Source organism: Bombus affinis, chromosome 3 (assembly GCF_024516045.1).
Source record: "Bombus affinis isolate iyBomAffi1 chromosome 3, iyBomAffi1.2, whole genome shotgun sequence".
In the NCBI taxonomy this organism is placed as follows: Eukaryota; Metazoa; Arthropoda; class Insecta; order Hymenoptera; family Apidae; genus Bombus; species Bombus affinis.
The window spans coordinates 1,437,140-1,457,671 of record NC_066346.1 but is presented as its reverse complement, the minus strand read 5'-3'; the positions used below and the strand labels follow the sequence as shown (position 1 = coordinate 1,457,671).

General features: G+C 40.3%; 1 protein-coding gene across 5 annotated transcripts in view; it reads left to right on the top strand.

Moving 5' to 3' along the window:
* Positions 1-663: 663 nt before the first annotated feature.
* Positions 664-20,532, top strand: part of LOC126914210 (pituitary homeobox x) — a 46,452-nt gene continuing 26,583 nt past the window's right edge. For 4 of the 5 annotated variants that reach the window (XM_050717846.1, XM_050717844.1, XM_050717843.1 and 1 more), the window contains exon 1: positions 664-2,874. In XM_050717846.1, the coding sequence (XP_050573803.1) occupies positions 2,586-2,874 (289 nt within the window). In that variant the 5' untranslated portion in view covers positions 664-2,585. Of the gene's footprint in view, positions 2,878-20,532 lie in introns of all 5 variants that reach the window. The other variant, XM_050717845.1, reaches the window with a different exon arrangement.

Below are 20,532 nucleotides of genomic sequence, written 5' to 3'. Positions count from 1 at the left end.
GGCGACAAACGTCAACGGAAAGAAACAAATGATAATCAGAAGGTACGCGAGATTCGTGAAGCGCGGAAAAGAGGAAAAGAGGAAAAGAGGGAAAGAGGGAAAGGAAGAGAGAAAGGTAGAGAGAAAGGTAGAGGGAAGAACAGAGGGTGCGTGGTGTGCGTGCTGGATCGAGGGAGAGACGAGAGATCGGTGTGCACGTCCGTAGGAGGGGCGGACTTGGATGTTGTTGGAGGGGCGCCGTTTGCTAGTGGGGGTAGATGAAGAGAGGTGCGTCGACGATACCGAACATAGGCGAACCGGTGACTGTTTCGGACACGACTGGGACGGAAAAGAGAGGCACAGGCGTGAGAGATCGCGGCAACGAGGAAACGAGACGAAACGCGGCACGATATCGGGTAGGGGTAGCGCGAGCGAGAGAGAAAGCCGCGGGGTCGTCCAATCGAGCAGTGTCGGGGACGAGGTGACAGATACAGGCGTGAGAGATCGTGTAACGAGGCGTGAGAGAGAGAGATAGAAAAGGCGAAGGTAGATAGCGTTCGACGAGATGGAGGAAGCGAGAAAGGACGAAAACGAGCGGGACAAAGTGGGGAGCGATAGGACGAGGGAGAAGGACGGTGGCCACGGTAACCAGAGGGATGAAACGGGGCGCGAAGACGCGAGAGATCGTAGCGGTGCGAGCGAGATAGACTTTTGAGGGAGATAACGAAAGCAGAGTGGGAGAGCTGAAGAGAGAAGGAACGGATGGAGGGGAGTAAGAGCGAGCGAGCCAGGGCGAGGCGCAGTCAGACAGTCAGGCAAGCCGCCCGGCAAGCAAGGAAGGCAGACAGGCTAGCAGGCAGCCAGTGCACCAGCCAAGACCACTAGATCCGCTCGGCTTACCGACTTAGAGACTTAAGCCGGCAGGCAGTCCGAAAGGCTCAACCGGCTAAGCCTGGCGGACCCACCTACTACCGACGCGCGGCCACTACACGTTCCATCTACTACGAAAACCGGCTATACTACCGCGGCCTCCAGCACCACTCACGCTTTCTTACGCTTCCTTCGTCTGTCTTCCTCCCTCTCTCTTTCTATTACACGCTGAGTCTGTCTGTTGTTCCTTAACGCGTGCCCCGTTAAGGCGAGAAGACCGAGGTAGACGAGCGAGACGAGAGCGTAGCCGGCGCGCCACGTTCAACTCGAGCTGAAAGGTTCCGGTCGTCGATCGTCGCGATGTCACGGCGAGGATCCCGCGCTCAATTTTCCACGCCATCATCGGCGCGAGCTACCGAGTGAACCGCGTGGGTGGAAATCTCTGGTGCGAGTCCCGCTGGCGCGTCAACGATCGCGAGTCCAGTGACCGGTATCGAGATACGTGTCGGAGGTGTTGCTCTGTCCGGCGTTGCCGGTGTCGCGATACTCGGTGGTGATCCTTCCACGACTGGATATACGTACGTACGTACCAAAGTTCTCCGCTGTGATCGGTTCGAACACGCGGCTGGAAACAGTGCAGTGACGCAGAATTTGTCGTGAGAGTCAGTTTCGCGAGGATTCGTTCATCGGGCCTGTAAACGTCGAGCTGTCGCCGTTTGTTGCATCAAAGTTTCAGTGTCGAGTAAGAGAACAGAGAACGGACAACCGTGGCCTTTGTACCTGACCAGCTGGATTCCTTACGGAGATTCGCGATTTAGCTGTCGAGCGGAAAAGGTAGAATTTATCGAAGATCAGTGACCGTCTACGTTCCTGCGAATCGAACACGCGTTGGCAAGTACCCGCGTAAGGATTTGAACGATCGATGCGAACGAACGCTACCCGACACGCGGTTTTCATCGTACGTAAACAATACGATCACCTGTCAAAGGAATACCCAAGAATCACAGTGCGTGCAATCTATGGCGATCATAGTGCGACCTCTTTAACCTACTTTTCTATTCCGCTATTTCAACCGCGTTTCTCGGTCCTTACGTAACTCATCGTGCATCCGTGATTGTCTGATTTATCAGTCGCTTCTACCAACGTAGCGTTGGAGCACGTGCGTTAACCTGGGCCCTCTTCGTTTTAAACACAAGATACGATCCATGAGAACGAGCACCTTCTACCGTCAACCGGCTCCGACATCATCCTCAACGTTGTTAGCCACAGAAACGCAGAAACTTGCTCGTCCAATTCTATCCGACGCGTAGCGACGGAACGCGGATAACGTCCGGACGTCACCACCTGATCCGCAACGAGCTGTTCAACCGAACCATATGACGAAAACTACCAAAATCAGTCACCAAGCGTTCTTTGTGCAAGCACGATCACTACTCGCGTCGCCGATAACGACCATAAATCGCCAAATTGGAATCGAATTTGATTCGTTGGAGCTCTGACGCAGAGGGAGAAATCGTTGGTGCAAACGGATGCCTCCAGCCGACGGCCGTCGCCAGTAAAAGCGCGCACCGAGTGGAATCCATCGCGCGTTCGACTCGAATGCCTGGTTCCTGAGGGCAAATTGGAAACACGAGCCGACTCGACGTGATTTCGCGCGACAAACGGCCTCGCGAGGGCTCGGTTGATCTTGCGTTGCGTTGTACAGATCAGTCAACACGACGTTAACCTTCTACAGCATGGAGCGGGGCAGCGGGGGCGGGGGGAGCCTCGAGCTAGCCGGGGGCGGAGGAGGAGGCGGCGGGAACACGGATCTGTGTCTTCAAGATCTCGTGACGGGATCGACGACCGGCCTGTCGGTCCAGCACCATCAGCACTCTGCCGCCGCGGGTTCCATGGCTGGCCTCCACGGCGATCATCTTCAAGCAGCGATGCACCATCACGATCTTCACGGAAATTCGCACCACGACGCGTCCATGTTGCACAATTCCAACCATCAACTGCACGAACCGCTGGAGAAGCTGAAACGTGGTGAGTCGGTCACAATATCGAGGGTCGTTCCGACCCGCGTTATTCCTTCGCGACGATGAATCTAAGAGTCTGATTGGAGGAAATCGGAGAACGAGGGAAATGAGCGATTGTACAGTGTTTTCGAAGTTTTCGCAATAGATGAAGCTCGGTTCGAGTCTTGGAGGTGAGAAGATTCAATGGAGGTTAATCGAGCGTGATACGTGTGATGACAAAGTGTTGCGAGTGGTGAGACATAGATCGGGCATGTTTATGCAAATTCGTGTTCTTGCGGATAGAAATGGCATCCAAAGAAAGATTCGTTTTACTTACTAAACATCGTAACGAGAACTTTGCATATTTTATGCGTGTTTATATTTCTCTTTTTACTTTGAATATTTTATATATTTTGATATAGATACTTTTACTTCGAATATATTTTAGGGGTTTGGATACGTTTTCCTTTTTCCTTTTTCATTTCACCTTAAATATTTTATATGTCGTGTATATTCCGTTTATTTTATTCGAACATAGGAATGTCGTTTTTGTTTTGTCGTTTAAATTTCTTACGAATGCATAAACATCCGCAATCTAGCGATAAGGAAATGTTATTTATATAGCTGCGAGGATAGCTAGCGGTATACGAGTATTTTTAGACGAAAATTAATTAGGTTATATTACACGATTCAAGTGAAACTAGATCTTGATAGATTTTATTAATTGTTTGATCGATACTGTGCTGTTCTGTGAGTGTTACCGTTGTAAGAGGTTTGGTAACAATGCTTCAAAGTACTCCAATATTACTTATCGGTCCACTTGAGCGTCTTATAGCTTGTATATATTGGTCGATTCCTCCTTTAATTGTACTAAAAATATATCGTACAAAGACGATCCCGTTGCCTTTTACCTTTACGTAATCTAACGTTCATTTTACAATATCTCGATGAAAGATAGAAATTAAAATGTTAACTGTATCATAGCCTCTCGATCGTTAGATGGGCAACTATTCGATTATTCGAAACGAAGGAAGTTCAAACGTGGCAAAAGTTTCATCGCGACATGAAAGTTTAATTCGAATCTTCCTGGTAGCAGAGTTTTATTTAAATACCTTAAACTTAAAGCTTATCACGATCCTGGAAATGAATTTTATTTCCTTAGGATTGGAATAATTTTTAAACGTTCAGTTTTCTACAAAATATTTAGATATAAAGTGTCTTTGTTCGGGGATTAGACGACATAAAGATAAAACAATAGTTACATTTCTATTCAAGTACCTATATCTTTTTGTCTAACAACGGAATTACGTCGTCATACTTTCTGTTCGCTTAAAGTCGAAGATATCCGTAATTATTACTATTTATTATCAAATACTTATTTGCACCTTGAATCTAAAAAACAAATATCGCTTATCGCGCGAATTCTTAGCTATACAAAATAATAGTTGTAGCGTGCATCTGAAATTCATGTAGCGTACTTATCAATGCGTAGAAAGTAGCAACGTTTGCTCGAGGTTGTTGTCCCATTTGTATGAAAATATTGTTATAACCTGCTTCGCGCGAACTATCTCGATCGCTAATCGCCGGGAAAAACTTAATCTCACACTATATCAGAATTTCCAAATCGCACCGCGATAAAAATATTATCTTCGCTTATGAAAAAAAGAAATCCTAATTGATTGCGTGGCGTTGTTAACGAATAACGTAATTATATGCAAATAATTGGATATTAAATGCAGCAATTGCCAAGGAAAATTCGCATTCGATTAATTAAAATGATGTGCTTTTAAATTAGACAGTGGCAGATAAAATATTGTTAATCTTATCCGTCTTATTCGTATATCATCAAATTATCGTTTGCTCCGATTTTTGTAAAACTACTTTTTATAATAAAAGATTAGAATCTTTCTAGGAATCTGTACAAACTATCTCAAAGAATTTATCTTTGATTTGAAAAGAAGTACTTCGAAAAAACGATCATGAAGTTATTCAATGAACAGCAAAGAGTAACGCAGTTATAAATCAATAAACTTAGAAGAATTAAAAGACATGGTCGTACGAACATAGAATTTCCAAATCACATGGCACACAACTAATAACCGGATCGGTGTCCTTTCAACGTCTTCGTCCTCCTTTTATCAAATCGAACGACAGTTGTATCGATCAAATTGAAATCGCCATTCTGCTTCAACATCACCGTAGGTCATTTTAAACGCAATTCGTCATCTTTGAACGCGTCACGTTTTCTTCTTCAACTCGTTTCGACTGAACGCGAGCTTCTATGTTAAATCGAGGTCGCGTAAATCAAAGAGGGAAGAATCGTAAGGATTAAGAATACGGATTAAATTTGAGTGCAGTGTTCGAGATATATTTTGTACCTACATTTTGTAAGAGATGTCAGAAGTACCTATGTACAATAGCCTCCTTTCGCGTGTCTTGATCGAAGCACCGATACGACGGAAGAACATTCCTTTTTTCTTCGTCGGCTGGTAATATCGGCGATAATCGCTTGTAGCGGGGAATTGACAACTCACGTGATTTTATTATTTGCGATATCATCGACGTTCGAACGCGAGAAATATAGTCGAGCACCTCCCTGCTCTTAAATCGTCCGACTGCGTCGTTTGCGTTATCGCGCATCTTTTCAGAAAATCTCCTATCGTTTGCCGTAGCAAATTTGCACGTGCGTGTGACGTAAGATTAACGCGTTCGCGTTGCTTCGTTTCTACTTTCCGTCGTTGCATCAGTTCGTTGCATCGATGTAACGAGCGAACGTAAAAGCGTGCCGTTTGCCAAAAATTAGAGGAACGGGACTTGATAGGAGAAGCGACAGGATCGATCGACTTGCCGAATGAATTTTATCGATTATATTTGTGACTTCGATGTTTGTTTCACGCAACGATAAATTCCCAATTTGTAGGCGAATGACGCGTATAAATGTATCGGAGGATTTTTGAACGGTTCGAAGTACCAATACAATTTAAGTCGTATTCCTATGGTAGAAATATCGAGTACACGCTATAAACAATATATGACGTTTCTGTTGCAATCTCGGTGAATATTTTCGAGCGATAAAGCAACATTGTACGTTGATTTTTGTCAAGTGCCAGCGGAGCACAGATAAAATATTAGTACGAATAGCTTTGATAAGCACCGCACCCATCGTGTTATTCCAGCTTTGATACGACATGACGAATGAAATTTCGGCCTCGTTCCTGTGTTAATGCAATCGCCAGAAATTGCCATCGCCTAAAATAGCGTAAAATATCGAAATATACATGGGTCGTTGATTATCGAAACATTCAGAGATAAACGTTCTTACGTGTACATATCGTATGGAAATAAGGAATTTTAAATTACCATTGCTGGATGTCATTAACGCGTTTGAGTGGCTGTTGCTTTGGCTTCTTTTATTAACATCAAAAATATACGATTTTCAAAGCAAACGCCATTATATCGCGTAATACGATCGTTACAGTATCGTGCCATTACATCGGATTGATAGCTACGCGCATTCTCCAAATTCAGTAGCAAAATTTCTTCTACTCCGAGTGTCTTCTCTACTCGATTTTCGAAACAACATATCAGGTAAAATCGTATTTCTCGTGATACTTTTCGTAAATCTACGAACACAAAGTTCTCCTCTTATCTTCGTCTACCGGCCGAGGAAGCTTTTCTTAGATGGTTCCAAATCGTGGTGTCCTAATTTTTCATAGCGAGAAAAATGAAACACACGAACGATAGTTTCGAGGCCGAGATAAAAAGCGGAGACAAGGGACGCGTGAACAAACATCGAAGGCCGAATTCCACCGAGTATATCAGCTGGTATAGTCCCTTATAAGCTGTAAGATCCTCGAAAGGGAAGATAATCCAAAAGGAAGAACAATTAAGGAAGAAAAAAAAATAGGGAAAAGAGAGTCACCGTTTTGTCAATCTCGCAAGAATTCAAGCTGCACATAGCAACGAGTCGAGGACGAAGACGATCTCTCAGTGGCGCCACCACCTGTTTTGTGATTCATTAACTCACCGGCTTATCGGGATAAGGCAGACTTATCCGGGGCTCGAACCCGACACTGCGGCTAAACCCGATCTTATTCCAATGGCATCCCACCTATCCCCGTTTCAGTTTCACTCCCAGAGCCGGCAGTTCCCACTTCCAGACCGCAGGTACTCTCCGTTCCATTCGTTTGCGGAATCGCGATCTTTCCTACGTTTCGCGTACTACTCTCTATCCATCCGATTGATTTGACGAGAATTCGATACGTTAGAAGGTTGAACGGTCCAGGATCTTTGGATCCGAGCGAGCCAAGAGGAGTTATTTTTAAGAGAATCGTTTCGCTTAGTTCATCGAGCTGGTTCGGATGATCGCTTGCCTCGAGGTGGATCGTTGATTTGGCGAAGCGCGTTTCGTTTTCGATTTCACATAGAAATTTGTTTATTGTCAGCAAGGGGTTTACAGAACTGAATGATATCTTGGGTACTATAAAATGGTTCTTTGAGTTTCGGATGAAAAATTGGAAGTTCGTGAAAACGTTATTCTTGCGATATTAATTAAGAAATTAGTGCCTGCGAAAGGATTCTTCGATTCCGTTTAATCCGCAGGAATATTATTGGGAAGGTTTTAGTTTCCAAAAAATAATTTCAGTTATTTGGTGTCGGACGCAGTGATATTGTTTAAATGGATATGAACTTCACCTTCTACCAGCTTTCGTTATCTCTAACGTTATTGTCCCCTTTCAAATATCGAACAAACGCGGATCATCTGTCGTCCGATTTATTTTCCAATATCGTCACCCCCGAAAGGAAAGCCGTATTTACATTTCGCTTTCACCGAAGTTCTTATTAACATCCCATCAATGCAAAGCAACGTCAAAGACGAAAAATCGGATCGATAACCGTCCATACGTGTCCAGTTTGAAAATTCGATTTCTTCACGGGCAATTCATAGAAAAAGGACCCTTTTGACAAATCTGTTATCCCTTTCGGTCAATAGCGATATCCCAATATTTTGTCAACAGGCTGGCATACGGTCTGTACCGGGTTTTCGATCGGAATACCCCCGATAGTCATTAACTACCCCTTTGTTGTGGCGATGGCTGCGCGAGATCCGCTGGCAGATGCGCCAAAGTCAACCCTTGTTGCCATCGTCTAATGGTGTTGACAAATTGCTCGGCTAGCCGCTAGGTTTCCCTAGGGAAGCCACGGTAGAACTCTTCCGACCGCAGACTCATTGGCATTTAGACGTGCAATCTTTCAGATCGCTGCGCCACCCGAATAAGACGTATCGTCCTCCCTTTAGCCTCCATCACGCACCCTATGAATTGTAACGTGCGCGGAATAATTGCAGAGAATGTTCCCGATTAATAACGCGGTTAACTGGTACTACGTTGTCGCTTATCCTTGCATATAAAAAAAAGAAAATAATCATTTTCTCGAGAAAAACGGATAGCTAGTTGATTTCCCAGAAGATACTGTGTACATACTCGTCTTCCGATATTGAATTGATATTTTGAATTTTTCCATCGATAAACCTACCGTACCGTTTCTTCGATTGAAACTTGGTTTTCTCGCGAAGGACAAACGATCAGTCACTTTCGTAAGAAAAAGCTCGGTGGCTCGATAAATCGTCGATTTTATAGACGACCGTCTGCGAGAGTAGGAACATTATAGACTCGGCAGAAACAGTTAAGTCGGTCGATGAGCCGAGCTATCAAGCTGATTTTCTGCCTCGATTTTCTCGATCACCGAGGCAATCGTGGCGCTCTTCTAAGCGCGACAGGAACCAAGCCCGTGGGATCAACATAGAAATGAACTGATTTCCTTCCCATTATCTCAGCTGGCGCTGGTGGCACGGTCGGAGGACGCCTACCTCAGAAACAAGGTTTGTATACTCAGTGGGTTTCGATTGAAGTGGGCTGGCTCGGTGTCGGGGATCGTTTCGCCGAGGAAATTTTCTGTGCGTGCCGATGTGTGAGAACCGGGGGAACCCCGAAGCCATCAAACCGCCGCGAAACTTGCGGTCTTTAAGGGTGTAATCCTAGAAGCACCTCAAAATATAGCAGGTCTTTCTACGAAGTTAATTCTAGCCTCTACAAACTGCACCAACGAATGGGATATCCTGCTCTTATTTTGTTATACAGCTCTGGAGATGTTAATTGTTGGAAATTAATTGTTGGATACGTAGGTAGTTAGGACTGTGATAGGGAGGTTTTGAGAAAGGCGAATCTCGGTTTTTAAAAGCGTGCTCTATTTATGAAATATTCTGATAACGCTAAATTATATTTTATAATACGTTTTATAAACCAGTACTATTATATCAGTTTAGAATATTACTACAATCGTATATCGTTTTGTATTTGTGAATTATCTTCTCTAGAATATACGTATTAATCATCACGATGTTTTCATAAATAGCGACGAAAACGAGTAAATAGAACATTGGATTACAACGTATCTCTCTCTTGCTGTTACGCATAAGATGAACCACTTTCAATTGATTCGTTAAATTGTCTTAAAAATCGCTATCTTCGTCATTATAACTATGTATCATTTTATGAGAATATTAATTTGCTTTATGACAACGATATAGACATGCCCTCGAATAAAATTGTTAGTTTCGCTAGAAATTGATTTTAATTGATTCGTTAAATTGTCTTAAAAATCACTGTCTTCGTCATTATAGCTATGTATCATTTTATGAGAATATTAATTTGCTTTGTGACAATGATATAGACATCCCCTCGAATAAAATTGTTATTTTCGCTAGAAATTAAAATATAAATTTGAATACATCCCTTCTTTATTACGTATATATTTAATACATTCTTTTATATAATTTAATTTTAATTTAATACCTCTCGAGACTATATTCCGTAAGAAGAAATGTCCTTCGCTTATATTCCAATTTATTCTTTATCCTAGATAATTTCTTGCATAGAAAAATGAGCTAAGAAGAGAGGAAACGAGCGGATTAGATTCCAATTAATTTTCATAGGAGCTGTAGGGGGTTTCCCTCGGTAGCGCCAGGCCGTCTGAAAGGTCTCCCGAAGACATTCTATCCATGAACTTTTCCGAAACGCTTGTGACACGCGTGTTAAACTCGAAAGACACACTGCCTCTCAGATTACTTATCGGTTCCATGTGCTCTCGCCCTTGTGTCAAGTTGAAACTAAACAAATTGCTTGACAAGAGCTACCGAACCCTATCCACGGAATCGCTCGTCCTCGATGCGTCCACGTCCGAACAAACAAACGCGACATTTTCCTTGACACTCGCGCATTCCCGTCATCGCTTTGTTCTCGGAAAGATGCGAGTTTCTTCGAAGGACTTGCAAATCATTTTGCAAACAATCGTGCTTCATCCTCGCTTGAGAGGATGCATAAGGGGATACTAACTCTCTTCAAAGACGTTGTCTTTGCAACATCGATTCTTTAATAGTTTAGAATATCTGCTCAACGTCTATATCTCGCAACATTGGATCAACACGCTCTGTGGAAAATTAAACAAAGAATAACGAAAAAACATCATTTGAAAAATACGTACTTTTCACTCTCAACCGGTCGTCTTTTTGATAGATCGCTTTTAGAAAATTAATAAAGTTAATACGAAGGTACAATGTTTGAAACGAGTGTTCTTTTCACGGAATACGGTCCATCAACGTTAATCAAAGTTTATTTCTTTAGAGTTGCGTATTCCATAATTTCATTCAAGATTAGTTTCGGTTTAATTCTAAGGACAATAGAATTCTGTTTATACGAACCTCGTTTGTCGTATGTAACTGAATGAGCGTAAAAGAAATAGCAAATAGCACTTAATGGATTGAATAATCGAGCAACAATTGACCGTTAATCTCAGAAACAGCGTTGTAAATTCCATTTTAAAACATTGAAAGACGAAATCTACCACGATATATCGAGCAAAATATTACCCATATAAAATCAAACAAAACCGCAACCACAGATTCGAGACGATATCTACAACAAAGAAGAACGTACGATCCATCGTCGCAACGACTTTCTCTAACAGTTGCTTTAAAATAAACAACTCCACCCTAAAGACGACTTATTATACCTAGAGCACCATCGTTATCCCAAGTCATTTTTCACACATATGCCGACAAATTTTACACGTACGTCCCTTCGAAATCTCCGAAAAGGAAAAGGAAAGAAAGAGAAAAAAAAGCCGAAGCTCCTTAACAACTCACGGGCCAAAAATATCATCGATCGATGTGCGTTTTCGAATATTTATAAACGTGGAGCAGGACTTTAAGGCTCGTACGAGATACTCCGTCCCGGTCGTTGTCCCAATGACGAGCGTACCGGTCGGCTTGACTAATAAACGACTTCCTAAGGAAGCCAAGGATTACGAGATTAGGAGCGAAGACCGTAACGGCAGACTGCGACTTTCTGCCGGAGATGGTGAGGAGCCTGTGGCTCACAGGTGTTCCCGCCACGCTGTCGTACTTCAACCTCCCGACGTTTTTCCACGTCCGAGGGATAGCTGTCTCGGTAATTATCGGCCATGCGACCGTGCTCGTACGTCACTCTAAAATCGCCGCCACACATCTCGCTACGTGACACACTTTGGTTTTTCTCGGCCGTGTTCCCGAGCAGGGACAGGAAATACGTGCGGTCAACTTCTCGGGCAAACGTGTGAATGTCGCCGGCTACTTTTGCGAGGTAGATACCGAAAAACAACGATGGGAAAGTTTGTTTATCGCGATATAAAAGCTCGATGGTGTCATAGAAATAACATTTGGATTCTATACAGATTGAAAGTGGGGGATTAAAGGACAATCTGGTGTAGAATTATCAACGAATTTTTATTAATAAGAATTATCAATTTTGAGAAATAGAAACGACCGTGTTCTTGATTCCACGTTATATTCGTAAGAACGATATTGAAAGATCAGTACAAGAATTTCGTGCGAATGACTAATTTCGTGTGACTTTCGAAGGATCACACAGCTGCACGATACGGATATTTTAGCGACCCTTATAACCCTCTTTGTCGCTGAGTTACACCACGACACGGTCCACTAAACACCTACAATTTTTACAGCACATGCCATTTTATTTATGTTCTCGCGTCACCTTCTCATTGGCTGATGATAATCCATAAAGTTTGGCGAATCATAAAAATACTTTCGTAACGCCGTACTAATTTTCTTGTTTGTCATTAATCGTAATTGTGGAATTATTTAGTGGAAAGTTTATTTGAAAATAGTTTGTTATCTCGTACAGAGAAAGATTGATAATTTATTGTGAAATTTATTCCGTAAGCAGAAAATGATCAAAAAGTAGCTAAAAAATGTCTATTATATAATTATTACCGTTAGCATCGACAAAAGATCGTTGGTCGTTTTGCGAAAGATATTCAATTCAATGAAGATTACTCCTGTTTTTATCAAAAGTAGAGAGGTATATTGAATAGGTTTAATCGCACATTTAAGATAACGAAACGATGTACGAGTAGATACAATAGCGATCTAATCGGCAACAAATAGATTTTAGAATGACAAGTGATATAAAGTTTATCTAAATAAATAATTTTTAAATAGTAACCTATGAATAAATTTCTTTCCAATTTCTATCTTCCACGAATAATTATACCAGCGAAGTAAAAAAAACAAAAAAATTAAAGTTCGTCAGGTGATTTAAAAGTTCAAAAAATGCCGAAAACAAAATATAAAAATGATCGTTTAGTTTCCCTTTATCCAGGAAAAAGCCTTGTGAATACCTTTTAACTGGTTGGCTATTAAAACCATTAGATGAATGTGTTAGGAAAGAAAATATTACTGTAATAGTAAATCAACAAGCGGCAAATGTCAGTCCTCGCCAAATATCTCTTGATCGATGCCACGGATATTGGTACAAGCTTTATTGCCGCGCGAGTAAAATTTCCGGGTAATGAAAGCAGCGCTGAAATAACTCTCCATCGATAATTTTATATCGGAGATTACGATGCACCGCCGGAGATTATAATCCCCCGGGTTTTATAACTTCCATGGACTACGCTCGTCGCCGGTGCTGTGTGTGTTATGAAATTGAAAAAAAAATGAAAATTATTTCTGGCACATTTTAGGCGGTTAATTCTATAAGTAAATCTATCCGATAAAAGGAAACATTGATCGCATTATCAGCGAATAAAAGGTAATATTTCATTTCGAATAAAAGAACGAACGCATATATATATATGTATATGTAAGCTATGGTCTTGATGATATTAAACTTTTCATAGAATTGTTTGATTAATTAACCAAGTGTACAAACAATTCACGAACACGAACCTAAAAATGGAATAGGAAATTACGCGTACCCATCGATATAACAAACTTTTTAACGTTAAAAGAAATACAGCAGGGTTGAACAATAACCCACGTAAAAATATTATAATTTCGATACTTTATTAACTTATCGACTTACACTTATCATCGTGTAAACATCGCCGTTAAGATATAATATATAAAACTATTAATTTAATAAAGTCAGCAATCAGAACTTTGAGCAAATTCTTTCGATATGAAACGAAATCAATGGAGTTTATTCGAGTCGAGAACGTGGCGGTATCACGGGGACGCTGTCTTCTTCGTCGACGCCGACGTCGACGGTCGCATGCACAGTCGTCCCGTAAAATCCGCGCGGATTAGCGATCCACTAATATATCCCGCGGGCGTAAAAACGCGACGAAGCAGCTGAGATATTCGTTTTCGTCGTTCCTCGGCACTTGGCGTTCGTCGCGCCGCGCCAGCCGGTTTGTCTTTGGCATAAAATAACTCGAAGTCACGGGGAAAGTAATAAATTTGTGAGTTACAACTCGTCCACGCGGACCCCTAGTTACCTCTCCTCGTTTGCCTCTCTTGCATTTCTTTATTTCTTGCTCGTCCACCACGATATCTCACCCTCCTCCCCTCGACGCGCGATTTTTTCTCCGTGTGAAAACACGTGCGAACCAGGACACGCAACGGGACACCGCATTACGAAGCCTTCTTTCTTAGAAAGAAAATTACCGAAAATTTGGGTAAGGTCAAAGGCTCCAGGAACAGGCTGCGTGAATTATCGTGTGAAAATTAAGAGAATTATCGCTTGTTCCTTATACGTGGAAAAATTCGGGCAGAGAATCGATCGGAGATTGGCTTGGATTTAGGTTCAGAAATTGTTGTAGCATTGGAATATAAAGGAGCGACGAATGTGTTGATCATTGTTCGGAAATCAAGCGAACTGTCGAATAAACGTTTCTCTTTGGTTGAATTTAAGTTTGGAAATTTTTAGAATTTCAGAGCAAGTGTCTGAATTATCGTATGAAAGCTTGTCGCTCATAGATTTTACTTCGTTGTGGGAATTTTTCTCTTTCGTTGTTTGTGGAAAATTTGTCCAGGATTGGGTCGAGTTGGAGTTTGGAAATTTTTGCGATATCGGAATGTGGTAGAATCGGCAAGTGTGTAAATTACGGTATGAAAATTGAAACAATCGTCACTTTTCGCTGGATTGTGGAGATCCCATTTCTTCGTTCCGTGTTTGTGGGATATTGTGGCGTAAAATTGTCTCGACGTCCGATCGAATCCCAAGTTCAGAAATTTTTGAAATGTTGGAATATAGAACGATCGACGAGTACGTGAATTATTGTGTGAAAATTACGGAAATTGTAAGAATTACCACGTATCAGAAATTGAGAGAATAAGGAAAATCATCCGGTGAAAATTGTGTGTATTTGTTGTTTACGAGGTATTAAAATTTACTGAAAAGACGAAAAAGGGTGGTATCGCAAACTGATAAGCCACTGAATATAAATTCCTTTGTTTCGAGTGAATATTTCTTTGGTAACTACATTATAGTGTCATAAATTTGAATATTTTATAGTAGCACGTTCGAAAGAAGAAAAGAAGTTTTCGTACTCCATAAAGTTTTATGGATAAGGTTCACCGAACGAAAAATTGAAGATAGAAATAAATGTTTCCAAATTTTAGAGGTATAGTGCATAGTAATATTTAAAGAAACGAAACTTTTTGAATTTATTAATACGAAAAAAAAAAACAGAAATCTATATATTGTTTAGCAAGTATCGAATGAAACCGATTATAAAACACAGAAATATCCTAATCATGATTTACTAATAATCATTAGTTTCCTTCCATTCAGAGATATTTATATTTTATAAGAAGAAGAAAGTCGACAAGAATATCTATTTTGTTGTTCAGAACGATTATATTATTAATCGTAAAGTACGCAAATATTATAATCGTGCACTACGATAACGAATAATATCCCAACGATACTTGAACAATATTTCTCAAGATTAGATACAAGACATTTGTAATTTCAATATAAATGTTTCGTGAGAATACCAATTTCCTTGTCCTGTTAAATATGCTTGTAATCTAATATATGTCACAATACTTTGCTAAACTATACTTTCAGATTAATACCGAAACACTCGCATTTAATATTTTTCACTTCTATATTCTTCTTGAAATTCACGAGAATCCAGGATCAATATATGATCTTCTTGGTAAACGGACAGAACGAAATATCTACGAGCCACTGACCAATATAGATGTCGAATGTTTGACAGGAAAGGGTAGGATAGTTTTTGGCCACATTTCGCCCTTCGAGGATCTTCCGTTTTCACGTCTCGTGTAACTCTGCCACGAATCCATAGCAACGAACAGTAGAACCGTCAAACGATACGACATGTTAAGCCTCCAAGAACTCTGCAGGAGATCTCGTGGGAACTATATTGGAGAATATATCGAGCAAAATATATAGGAAGGAGTCATAATAGCTCTTTGTCTTCGAACGTCATACGTGACCAAATCGAACATTCTCAACCTTTGTTCGTAATGAAGATTCAATCCTACACCGAGATCGCATCGAAAAAATTCGTTTATAATTTCACTTTATTTTCCAATTTTCGCAACACAGTACACGCATTTGCCAATCCTATAATACCCTTTGATACTTCGGTTTAATACGCGTTTGAAGTATTTGCCTATCTTAATTCTATTATCTTACGTTAATAGCGGAATGTGGTGTAATTAGTGGTCCGTACGAAAGAAAGAATTATTCGTGACAAATGATTCAAAGAAAAATTGAAATCGAATAGAAACGAATAAGACAAAGAGAATGTTTGCTGTAACCGTAAAATTGTCCTATTGCCGAAGAAGAAGCTGACGATTCGTTAAAGACAAAATTCATTTTTGATACCACAAATGTGTTGTGTTTATACATGTTACGTAATCTAATACTTTATCATCCTTGCGTTGTCATATCTTCTTCAATCTTGAAGAATACGGCGAATAATTCCTTCGCGTGTAATACCTCATAAATGGACGAAGAGAAAATTCTTGAAAGAGATATGTAACAAATTTCATATTGTCACGACTTTCTCAAATTCTTCAAAATTGCCAAAAACAACGTTTTCAAACTAAATATACCATTTACAAATATTTGTACGTGCCTTTCAACGTGCATACGCGCCGTTCTTCGATCTGTACATATTGTTGGTACATTTTACGATTCTCATTGCAACAATTTCTTTTATACGATATCGTTTCTCGGAAAAGGAGAACCTTATGCGCAAAATAGATCGTGCTACACCATCGAGCGGCAAGGTATTGAAACGTGAAAAATGGAGGCCCTATAAATTTCACCGGGTTGAGTAGGCCGTTTGAATAGCGTGTGTCGGATCAGGATGTAGATTATAAGATTAACTCTAATCTTGAAATAATATACAAACTTCGGAACGAGGAAGTTTCAGTGGTGTACACTGGTTTTATCAAAACAGCAACGAAAAATACATTTTTAGTGGGTGAACCGACGTAACGTTATGTGTTCTTCGTCAATTTCGAAATTTCTCGCTGTTATACGATATGCACAGGATTATTCGGATGTTTACGGTCGCACAACAAGCGCGAAGAATAGAATCTACACGAGGTAATTGTGACAGAAAACGCCGTGTGTCGCGTGTTTATTATTTTAAGAACCGAAATCCCGAATTTAAAGAATTTAAGAAAGAACAAAAAAAAATAAATATCGCGTCTTCTTTTTTCATTTCAATATTTTTAGTGTATTTTAGGATTTAACGCGTCCAATAATATCGTCGAGAATCTTTAACAGCATCGAATTTTTCGAACTTCGTGATCTTTGATTTTTTTAAATAAATACTCCAGAAGAAAAAATTAATTCGCGTTATTTATCTACGATACGTTAATTTTTTCCCTCGTCTCTTTATAAATCGTCGTCAATTTTTTTCTCAAACCTTTATTTATCTCTCGAAAGATTTATTTGTTTATCCTACCATTGTTCTAAATTTATTTACTCTATATTTTATTTATTTATAAATTGTCGCTCGCCATTCTTTCAAGCTGCTCTTTTCGAATCTAGAAAATTTGTTCCAATTCGTTATTTATATTATCTCCTTTCGCTATATGTTAAATACATTTTCTAATTGCTAAAGTCTTAACTTACGTCTCCGTGATTTTCGACTACTCGTCGTACGGAACTTCTAACAGTTCTATAGGGCGTTATCTTTTCACAAAAATACGACGACGTATCGAAATCAGCTGCTAGTTGTTTTCGAACTCACTACGAGTCATCATCGTGTCCCTTCGCCTGTTAGCCGTTTATTTACAACGTGTTACATCGTTTGCATTCTTCTGTTACGTGGATCGTGATAAGTAGCACGGAATCCATGTTTCGAGCTCTCAGATGCTGTTTGCCGAGGAGACATCACCGATAACGGCGACATCACTGCGGCACGGCCGCTTTTCCTAGGGGACTGGCCTTGACAAACAAACCACCTAACCATCCCATCGGCAGAATGAGGCTTATCCTCGTATGGCCATTCGTACCGCTTTACACGTGTTTTCCACGTTAGCCCGTCAAATAGGCAACCGATCTATTTGCAGACTCGTAGATTAAAAGAAACTATTTCGTGCGGTTTATTTAAGAGGCAACTTTATCGGTGAATTTGACGGAATTATTCATTCGCAAGAAAAATGACGCAGGAAACGTTCCTAATATATAGGAAACGCTTCAAAACGATAACAATATTATCGACCGCTACATCGATTCAACAACTCGATATTGTTAACATTGCGTCGTGTATATAATGTTGAAAGAAAGTGAGTGAGTTTAATGAAGAGACAAAGAGCGTTGTGCAACGAGGATCGTGAAAAATATGAATCGACCTCGTCGATCGCGAATCGCGATAAACAATGTTGTAAAATTATTGTTTTATACGTACGACGTTAACTGCGTATTTTCTGCGAGAAACAGCGTTTTCGAGGAACACCGAATAATCGGAGATAGGCAAGATGGCAATGGTTTGTAAATGTTAGAAATAATGTATATATCTGTCGGAGATGTAGGGACATCGGGCCTTTCTTTTGGAAGATTTCCCAATACTTGGGCTCGGGGTGACATAACTGGTCGCCGAACGTAGCCACGGTCACGGGATGAACGAAATGTTTTACAGAGGAGGTTCCAGTGTTAAGGGATACGCTGTATAAACAATCGAGTCTTGATCAGGAGCAATGCTGGTTTATGTGGAACTGCCTAGTTACGGCGCTTGGGAATTTGTTGATATTCCCGATCCATATGTATTTGATATATGTAACTGTATCTGTCTTTTATTTTGCAATCTCCTTGGAGAGTTTACTGTCATCGTCTCGCGAGTTTGTCTTAAAGAAACCCAGCGTCTGAGTTAACGTGTCTGCGTGCTACAAAATGTATTCCATTGTACAAAGAGTTTACCCGTTGACCGTGGATTCGTTATTGAGCCCAGGAACATTGTCGATAGCTTTTGTTATACTTATTAATTATTTCACGCCCAAAATTTCTAACGAAATCCGACATATCTATAGTAAGTGGTAGAAGATAAAGTCTTATTTACTCCTTGAAGATGAATTTCGTTGAATATTTATATTATAATATATTTATCATAGGGCTCGGATTTAATAATTCAAGGACGAGTAAAATTGATAGATCTTCTTCCCTAAATTCCTTTCTGATTTTCCTCCATCTATCTCTCGTTCCATTTTCATTTTCTTTTTAAATGTGCTTACGTCAGCCAGGCGTTGAATTCGCGTGTTGTTGAAATTTACAACGTGGAGCGTTATAACGATTTATAAAAGTATTTAATCATTTTCTGTATCTAGGTTCATAATAAGACGTATTTATATTTAAACAACTAAAGCTTGTCTTGCGAGTTATAATAGTTGCTCCAACAATTATTATAACTACTAACGTTATGAGTAAATTCTAAACTTTAGAATAATTGCCAAGTATTAATTGACATATACATTTAATCTTCCTTCGTGTTTATGCTTCTAACAAAATTTAGTTGCATTTGAATAATCGGAATCCACTTTATAAAGTATATTCTCGCTTCTTTCTAAACGAAACAACTTTTCTCGGATTATATTAACAACGCGGCATTTGTGAACCAGACATGGCTATACTCGTAACTTCTCAATTATGCTCATTCTGAAAAATTAACGATTATCCTTTTTAATCGACCAAACCAGCTGTGCAGTGTTTACTATAAAATGCAACTCTATTTAATTAAATACGATTAAATGCGCTCATTGATCTAATTAATTAAATCGTATTCAGATAATTGGATACATTTACTCGCTCCTTTGTTAAGTTTTAACGCATTCTCTATCTATATCTCGAATGCTACTCGATACGTAATATTTATATTTTTAGAATATACGTATAATATCGATTTAGATACAAATTGCAAATTGAAACTCGGGAAATTTTACAAACTAGTTACGCAATAACCCGTGTAGATACGTAGCCAGAAATAAAAAATACCTTGTACGATAGTGAATTTGTAATCGAATTTCTGAACCGAGTAAACGGCAACCCTTAAGGAGATTATACGAAATATCAAGTTAACGAAATAATAAATTAGAGTTATAAATTTATTTCTCCGGGAAGCTCTGTTAAAGATATAAAATATAAAAACAAATATAAAATCAGTCTTCCCAGAAAATGTAGAAAATGTAACTACTATAAAAGGGGTAACACGTACGAGATATTAACACACGCAAACGATGAATCTTCTTCGATCAAACGTATTAATCAAAATTGCAAACGTCCGTATAAATCAAATCCGGTAACAACAGAAATGGCAAAACCTCGGCAAAAGTTCGACGATTTCAACATTGACAGACGTTTCTTCCCTGCGGATGCGTTTGAACTATACTTGAAGCATTTCGAGAGACAAACTGTCCAAATTGCCAAATTGTTTCGAGTATTTAACGTCGCATCTCGCGGATGCAAGCAGTCTGCCCTTGTTTTTACGTTTCAAACGTTGGTGAATAATATCCTTGTTGGTCTATACGGTACATGCGTCTCTCACTGGGACTGCGTCTCGAAGACAGCCAACACGCGCAGTAGCTCGTAACACGGTTGGCGATATCCTGGAAGAGTGACACGCGCGTTTTCGTGGTCCGTGGCTGGCTTGTGACACTAAATCAGAGCCCGAGTTACGCGCCGACTAATTGTGAACCGCCTCTCTCCTCCTTTGCCGCCCCCGTGGAAACCAAATATAACTAAACGGAGCGAAACTAAACGGCCTGGCCGATTAACTTCTCCGTTGGCTGGCTACCACCGACAGCTCACTCTCGCCAGCCCTATTCTCGACTGCCACTCGTTCGAGCCGAACGAACTTT